The 8,760-nt window shown below is 46.1% G+C and overlaps 1 protein-coding gene across 1 annotated transcript; it reads left to right on the forward strand.

The window, feature by feature from the left end:
- Positions 1 to 602: 602 nt before the first annotated feature.
- DHX33 (DEAH-box helicase 33) lies at positions 603 to 7,997 on the forward strand (the record flags this gene model as incomplete). The annotated part of the gene is made up of 10 exons (XM_010171459.1): positions 603 to 761; positions 1,496 to 1,723; positions 2,474 to 2,644; positions 3,562 to 3,747; positions 4,458 to 4,569; positions 4,975 to 5,134; positions 5,578 to 5,666; positions 6,239 to 6,366; positions 6,942 to 7,145; positions 7,911 to 7,997. Coding segments are annotated over exons 2-10 (1,296 nt in total), but the record flags the coding sequence as incomplete, so codon positions are not given.
- Between the last annotated feature and the right edge of the window lie 763 nt (positions 7,998 to 8,760).

Genomic DNA, 8,760 nt, shown 5'->3' on the forward strand with positions numbered 1-8,760 from the left:
GGGGAGCGGCTGGCAGCTGGCGCCAGGCATTGGGGTCTGTCCCTGCCGCTGCTTTATGGTGTGGTTTTGGACAAGCTGTCCTGCCTCTTCCTGACTTCAGCCTCCCCATCCTGAAGTATGCTTAAATCATAGAATGGAATGGTTTGGATTGGAAGGGACCTTAAAGCTCTTCCAGTCCCAACCCCCCTGCCAGCAGCAGGGACACCTTCCACTAGACCAGGTTGCTCAAAGCCTCATCCAACCTGGCCTTCAACACTTCCAGGGAGGAGCAGCCACAGCTTCTCTGGGCAACCTGGGACAGTGTCTGACCACCCTCACAGTGAAGAACTTCCTAATATCTAATCTAAGCCTGCCCTCTTTCAGTTTAAACCCATTTCCCCTTGTTTTGTCATTAACTGCCCTTATGAAAAGTCCTTCCCCAGCTTTCTTGTAACCCCTTCAGGTATTGGAAGGCCGCTATAAGATCTCCCCGGAGCCTTCTCTTCTCCAGGCTGAACAGCCCCAAGTCAAACATAAAAAAATTACTTGGGACCTTTCTTTTGAAAATGCTGTAGAAAGGAAAAAAAACCACAAACAATCTATTCCCTTGATGTTCTGTAGGAGAAACTGGCTCAGGGAAAACCACTCAGATCCCTCAGTACCTCTACGAAGCAGGAATTGGCTGGCAAGGCATCATTGCTGTGACCCAGCCTCGCCGAGTAGCAGCTATATCCTTAGCTACCAGAGTCTCTGATGAGAAGAAGACAGAGCTGGGAAGACTGGTAGGTGGCTTTACAAAGTCTGTAGAGTTTACAAAGCCTGTTGGTTTAGTACTTTACTAAGTCTGTTGGTTTAGTACTGCAGTGCTGATGGAGCTATGTCAGGGCTTAATGGGGAAGATGAAAAACAGCCTCAGGGGTAATAGGTAGTCTTCATTGAATAATATGCCTGAGGGGAAAAAAAAATGGGTTTTTATCTGTTTCTGGGGTTTGAGGGGCAATGTTTGACTCTGTCTCTGGGGTATTTTCCTTCTTGATTATTATCTGTGTTCCTCCATTTGAAAAAATACTGGTTAACGAATAAGACAAAAGATCCCGCGCGCTCTTCCCTTGCTCCCTGAATCAAAAGTCACTGTCGGGGAGAGCAGAGCACTGACTCTGTGCAGATCTGTGAATCTGTGGGAGAAAAGTGGAGGAGAAGGACATCCTCTACGTAAAATCTTCAGAGAGCAGGGGGAGGAAGGAAAGGAAACCTGGAGCATTTGTGATGAACTTCTATTTGGGAAAAAGCTAATTGGGATACAATGTTGGGAGCTTCCTTTAGGTGGATTATTAGATTTGCAAGGCTCACTGCTCACAGGCTGCAAATACACCGTCACGCTTTCCAGAGTCTCCCTGGAGTTCTGGTTGGCTCTGGCTGATGCATTGCCCAGAGTGCTTTGTAGTCCTTCTTTGTAGCTGGATGAGAAATGCAGGTAACTCTGTGCTGGTACTTTCTGTGCTGATCACTTCCATAGGTTGGCTATACCATACGCTTCGATGATCTTACATCTGATGAAACGAGAATCAAGTTTTCAACGGATGGAATGCTGCTTCGTGAAGCTATTGGGGACCCTCTGTTGCGGAAGTACAGCGTCATCATCCTGGATGAAGCCCACGAGAGGACGATCCATACTGATGTACTCTTTGGAGTGGTGAAAGCTGCACAAAAGAAACGAAAGGAATTGGGCAAACTGCCTCTAAAAGTATGTGCGTTGAGGGTGGCGGGGATGGGGCTTGGACCCTGAGTACTATGAGTATCTACTGGGATTTTCCAAAGTGTTTGAAATTTCAGCTTTGACTATTTTCCTGTTCCTAAAAAGCTCTTTTAAATCTGAATAGAATTTATAATGTGTGGGCCTGATATGACACATCTGAACACAGCATCTGGTCACCCCCATGTTGCCTTTTTCATAAGTCCCTTGGTTGTGAGCTATAGACTAGACACATTGTTTTGGGGAGGTTTTGGTACTGTTGCTGGATGCAGGAGCTCTCTGTCTGATATGACAGCTGTATGACACGCTCACACTGGAGAAGGACATTGCACATGTGTCAGGTGCACAAGAATTTATGTGAGTCCATGATGAAGTATGTGAGAGCATGTTGGTTTTGGTGGGGAAGGCATGTAGGGGACTGGTAGGGTCCTAGCACTGTGTCATTCCCCAGAGCGTTGTGCAGCCTAGCTTTGTGTCTACTCAGGTCTGTTTATTAAATGTTGGAAGAGAAGTTTAACACATCTTCACTTATTTTATCCAACCAACACATTATGCTTGTGTGATACCAAAGCTGGAGGCTTTAACAAGGAGCTATCACTGTTTCTGTCCCAAACTCTGTGCTTTTCGCTGTTCTGAGCATATATCTCAGTCTCAGGAAGCTGAGTTTTGGTGAGTCCTGGCTGATAAGTGTCCTGCTGGGTCTGAACTGCAGTGCTAACCCATGTTATGCTCATATTGAAGGTGATCATCATGTCAGCTACAATGGATGTTGACCAGTTCTCCCAGTACTTCAATGGAGCTCCTGTTCTCTATGTAGAAGGTCGGCAACATCCCATTCAGATCTTTTACACCAAAGAGCCTCAGAGTGATTACCTCCAAGCAGCCCTGGTGTCAGTCTTCCAAATCCACCAGGTATAGTGGTCTCGTCAGGTTTGTGCCTCCCCAGGGCCATGGATTGTTGGTCAGGGAGGCTCCTGGGTTGCTCTGGCAGAAGAAGTGGCTTGAGCTTGGTGCTGCCAAATCAGAGATGTCCCTCGGGTGCTCCACTGCGTCCTCTGGGAAAAGTGGATAGCTGGGGAGTGTGCTGGGTTAGTGAGTTGGACTGGCTCAAGGGAGGGCTTGACAAATGCCAGTGTTATTCCAGAAGTGGAAAGAAAGATTGGAAGTGGTCAGCTGTAAAGAGCCTTGGGTTGTGGGGAGAAATCCAGGCGTAAGCTGACAATAGCGTGAAGATGATTATCGTTTACTGTCAAAGGGTAACTGCAGAGCAAGTAGAGATCTGTGAAAATGACAGCTCATGGGCACTCTGTGACTAAATGTTTGAATGCAAAACTGCAGATGGTTTTGTCATTTAATTAAACCGCGTTTAATGCTTTGAAGATGCTGCTGTTGTTGGGATTTTGGAACTTGTATATGAAGGCTGGAGTTGAAAGGAGACTGCTAAGCAAAGATCTCTGATGTTAATTCATACCCAATACCTAAATGTTTCTCCTGCCTGAGTTCTCTGTGTTTACTGGCTTGTACTTGGGTGCTTGCTGGCTCTTGTTTGCATGTCCTAGACAGTTATTTAATGAAATAGATGTGTGACTTGAAGCAATTCCCCCATCCTGTTAAGACTCAATCCTGTAAAAGGCAGTTTACTCTTCACCTCTGGCTGAATCCATTGGGAGCTTCAAGCTGTTGCATACCTCGCACCACATGTGTGTCTTTTCTTTCTTCCTGACCTGCTTTGCTGACTTGCTCTCAGGACAACATCTCATTACAATCTGAGTTCTCCCTCCCTATCCAAACCATCTCAACTTCTCACTTGCTTTTTCCTTCGGCTCCAGGAAGCACCCTCTTCTCAGGACATGCTGGTGTTTCTGACTGGTCAGGAAGAAATTGAAGCAATGACTAAAACCTGTCGAGACATTGCCAGGCATCTCCCTGATGGCTGCCCACAGATGACGGTGATACCTCTTTATGCTTCTCTGCCCTACTATCAGCAACTCCGTGTCTTTAAGGCTGCCCCCAAGGTGATGCCATGTGATGAGTTTGTCTGTTTGCATGAGTGTTTGGAAGAAACATATGGAACTTAAGGGGTTAAAGTTGTCTGTACTGTTAAGAAGTCATAGTCTCCACTGTCTACTGACTTCAGGCTGAATGATTCCAGTGTGATATAAGACGATGCAACTGGGATGGTATTTACAGATACACACGATACGTCATCTAGGATCATAAAAAGAAGGAAGGATTAGGGGGAGTCAAAAGGGCAGAGGAATTGAAATTTGCCCCATTTCATAGAAATTTTATGTCCTTATTACAAAAAAGCAACAGCAGTTAATGGACCAAATATTAAGAAAGCTAAAAAACCTGGGCATATTTGGCAGGGCCATAAGAAAAGGAAATTGTGCTGCCTCGGGCTCTTTTGTACCTATTCAGCAGATAAATAACAGTTCAGAACTTGTGCCAGAAATGAAACCAAAATGGTTTAAAGACATATTGATAGTAGCTGTCCTGGGAAGTGTATTTTGTTGCAAGAAGTGTGAGCACATGTTTTAGAAACTGATTAGGAACTAGAGTTTATCTCCATTTACGAGAGCTGGCATATCGAGCTCGGTACGTGGTCATAACGTGCTGTCATGATTTGTAGGCTTGGCCCGTGCTGGCCAAAGGTAGCAGTGTTTCTTCGCTACAGCTAATCTGAGGTGGCTTTTGACTGGCTTTAGTTTATTCTTCCTTCCAGGGCTGTCGCAAAGTGATCCTCTCCACCAACGTTGCAGAAACCTCCATCACCATTGCAGGAATAAAATACGTAGTGGACACAGGCATGGTCAAAGCAAAGAAGTACAGCCCTGGTGAGGAGTTCAGAGGAACAATGCAGAGATTGTTTTCAGTTCTGTACAAGTTGTCTGAGGCAATGAGCCCCACTGGGAGCTGATTTAAAACACCCTCTGCACTGTCTAAATTAATATCCCAGGTTTTAGGTGTGGGGTTTGATGTTTTTTGATTGGGTTTTGGTTTGGTTTGGTTTAGTTTTTTGAGTACCAGCCATGTGGGGGTAAAAATCTGTCAAAAATTAATCTTCTGTCCGTGGACACACTGCATGGTAGTTAGCTTTGCTTCAGGGTGCTAAGCCAGATGAAGTCTGAGCAGTATTTCCATGGCAGACCCTGGGATTTTTTTTTATGGTTAACCCTACATGCCTTTCAAAGTTGTGCGTTACGTAGATGTTGACTGAAGTGATGCTTTTCCACACGTAGAAGTTGGTCTGGAGGTGTTGGCAGTGCAGTGGGTGTCGAAGGCCCAGGCGTGGCAACGAACAGGGAGAGCAGGGAGAGAGGACAGTGGGATCTGTTACCGGCTCTACACGGAGGATGAGTTTGAGAAGTTTGACGAAATGACGATACCCGAGATACAGAGGTGAGACAGGAGCCCTGATACCATCACACTTCTTTCCATACATTTTTTGTGTACTGTTACAGATGGAGCTGTGTAAAGAACTGAACAGCAAAATTGGATCTAGGGGCTGACTGGTTGACTTTTAAGAAAAATGAACTCTGGAGACTAAACAGAAAAAATAGGAAGTGTTTGTTCAGGGTGGATGTTTGGGCTCTGAGTCTCCAAACACACGTGGGCAATAGTTCTTTGACTTTCCTCCAAATCTTGGACTTGCCTCCTGCTCTTTTGTGGTTTAGGAAGTAAGGCTTCACCAGCCAGCATTGGACTAGTCTCTTCAAGTTGCAGCACAGATCTGAGGACTCCATCTCAACTTATAGGCAAATAAAAGACAAGAAAAAAAGGAGGGGGGGGGGAGGAACCCCAAAGACAAGAACAATCTCCATTGGGTTTTTTTGCCTATGCAGGTGTAATCTGGCTGGCGTGATGCTTCATCTCCTGGCCCTGAGAATTCCCAATGTGCTCACCTTTGACTTCATGTCCAAACCATCTCCTGGTAAGTGCTTACAAAGGCAGCCTTGGAAAATGACAAATGGGTTACTAGGGAATTGCTTAAATGTCTTCAGGCCAGCCAGAGAAGATAGAGTATGGACAGTCAGGGCTGTGAAAGGGGAGCTGTTTGTCTCTGCTGCATCTTCTCCTGGTGGAGAAGTCTCAGATTTGTACACTGCTCCTTGCTTTTGCCCAGCCTCATCAGAGCAGCCATGGTTATGGCTGAGAGCTGGGGAGTCCAGCTTCCAAACAGAGCAGGGAGCAGTTTTGAGTCACAAAGAACATGAAGATAGGCCTCAACTGCCAAGGAAAGCCATAGAGAAGCTCACGTGGCTTCTGCTCAAAGCTGGAGATGGCACCTTTAGTTTTACCTCTGTTTTTGCTACTTAAATTGGAAAAGGTGATTGTTGTACTGGATCCAGGGGGATTAACCAGTCTGGGGCCCTGTTTCTCTAAACAGAAAGTACTTGTCCCTCTGGCCAGGGGAAAGAGGTAGTGATGGCACCAGCTGATCCTTCACATCCCTGGCAGTGCCAGCCAGGAGGCCTCACAGCCAGAACCTTCTTGTTTTGACAGATTCTATTCAAGCAGCGATTGAGCAGCTGGACCTGCTGGGAGCTGTGGAACGAAAGGAAGATCAGCTTGTCCTGACCCCCCTGGGAAGGAAGATGGCAGCCTTTCCACTGGACCCAAAGCTCTCTAAAGTAAAAACTACAGAAAAAAATTACCTGATTTTTATCTCGTGTACTCTTCCCAGTACCACTGGCATTTTTCTTTCAGACTTCTTAACCAAGCTCTGGAATTTGGGGTGACTGCAGCTGTACTAGTATATTTGCAGGACATTAAAGAAGCACAGCTTTATTTCCAGCAGCTGTGCTGGTTTGCTTGCCATTTCTTGTTTAATTTGGGAAGATTCTTTTAAAATTTCTTTCCTCTGCCACCTCTGAAGCTGAAACAAGGCTAATTCCTTTACAATTTCAGGGATTGCTGGTCGCACTGTTTAGCAGTTTCATGAGGTGTCTGATGCTGTAGTTGATTTTAGTCGCCGTGTTTGTACTGTGTGTGAACTGGCCAGTCTCAGGAAAGAGCATGACCGTTGCTGATAAAGGTGCTTGGCAGGCCCTTAAGAGGATTTACAGTCATCTCTAGGCTTAAATATTTATGAAATTGTCCTAAACAATGCTTGGTAAAGTTCCTGGGCTGCTGGTGAGCAGAAAAGTTTTCCCATCTGAAGTGGATTTGGTCAACCAAAAATGGTGTTTGTTCTGTGATTTTGCAGACCATCCTCCTGTCCTCAAAGTTCCACTGTACAGAAGAGATCCTGACCATCGTGTCACTGTTATCGGTGGACAGTGTTCTCTACAATCCCCCTGGCCGGCGGGATGAAGTGCAATCCGTCAGGAAGAAATTCATCTCCAGTGAGGGGGATCATCTTACCCTGCTCAGCATGTACAGAGCCTTCAGAAATGTCAATGGCAACAAGGTAGGGTGCCAGTGCTGTCTGGGCTCACGCTGGTGAGGAGCTTTTGTGGCACACAGCAGAGTGACATTCGCATCCTTTGTGGATGATGCAACGCGCATGTCTCCAAAGCAAGGAGAAGAGAGGACTTGCTCATCCTTTACAGTTGGGTGATTGGAGAAAGCTCTTCAAGTGCCAAAGTTCCCCCAGAAGGCTGTAGCAAAACTGGTTGTCAAAAGCTTCATGAGGCCAGTTCTGTAATCAGAGCCAGGTCTCTTCCTTCCCTGGTTGCAGCTGGAAGCAGGAGGCAGTGGGGAGAGTGTTGAGACTTGCTGATAAATACCGAGATGTGCTCTTTGTCAGGATTCATTGAAAAAACACTTGAGCAGATTTACAAGCAGATTTTGATTTATCCCACCTTATGAACTCCTCAGTTTGATTTGTAGATCTGTAGACTCGTGTACCCCGTTCCTTGCAGCATCTGTCGTTCCTACATAATTTGTTTTCACCACCTGTGGGATAGCAACTGCTGTTTTGCAGCACTTTGTGACCTTGCAGAGCAATTTTGAGTGGGTAGATGACAACAATGTGGTGTTTCTTGGCACTGTGGGAGGGAATGCAGATGGAGGGAGTAGTCAGTGGTAAAAATATGACAAGGAAATGGGTTAGCACCCTTTCTCTGAGAAAGATTGTGTGTTTGGAGGATTCTGCTTTTTTTGGTATCCAAAGACTGTCGTGCTTCTTGGGTGAAGAAATGTCCCCTTCTAACGCCTGGTGTCTCTGCTGCAGGAATGGTGCAGAGAGAACTTTGTCAACAGCAGGAACATGATGATTGTGTCAGACGTCAGAGCTCAGCTCAGGGACATTTGTGTAAAGGTAACTTGTTGCCATATTTCTCTGTTTTGCCTGTTTGTGTTTTTCTGTTGGTCCCCAGACTGATTTTCTTGTGCACCAAGTCCCAGGAGTGAGAAAATGTGGTTTTGTGTTCAGTCTCTATGAATAGTCAGGTAAAATTCCTGACTGTGAAGCTGAATCCCAAAATCTGAGAGCTGCAGGGCTCAGCAGGTCGAGGAGAGGTGAAGAGAGAAGGGGAGCTGTGGGAAGGCTTCTTGGATAGACAGGACAAGTTTTTTTAAGGAATTGTGCTGCTCTAGTGTGGATGTGACAGTGCTGTGTGCACCACTGAGTGATGTCAGCTGCAGCAGCCCGTGCTGGCTGGCTTCTTCACAGAGTCAGGCATTCAATTTCACAGCAGCTTTCACGTCAGCACTGTTTCTGCCAGTCACAGAGTGTAAGGCACAGTCTGGGAGCTGCTCCTGAATTGCTTAGTCTGTATGTGACATGGGACCCACCGTTTGGAACCCCTGTCCTGCTGCAAATGCTAGTTGGCTTGAAACTCACTCCCAGGAGAGTCTTGATCCATTTTGCAGCTCATCTTTTGTTTGCTGTTAGGCTGGGTTAGCCTAAGATCTCTCTCAGATGAATTCCTAGCAGTCCTTTTACATTTCCCATGCTAGCAGGATGTCTGATGTGATATTGCCTGATCACAGAATCACAGAATGGTGGGGTTGGAAGGGACCAAAGATGGATGCAAATGATGGATAGCTTTGAGAAGCTGAACACGAGCAGACAGTGTGTG

This window comes from Antrostomus carolinensis, unplaced genomic scaffold (genome assembly GCF_000700745.2).
Source record: "Antrostomus carolinensis isolate BGI_N321 unplaced genomic scaffold, ASM70074v2 scaffold41167, whole genome shotgun sequence".
In the NCBI taxonomy this organism is placed as follows: Eukaryota; Metazoa; Chordata; class Aves; order Caprimulgiformes; family Caprimulgidae; genus Antrostomus; species Antrostomus carolinensis.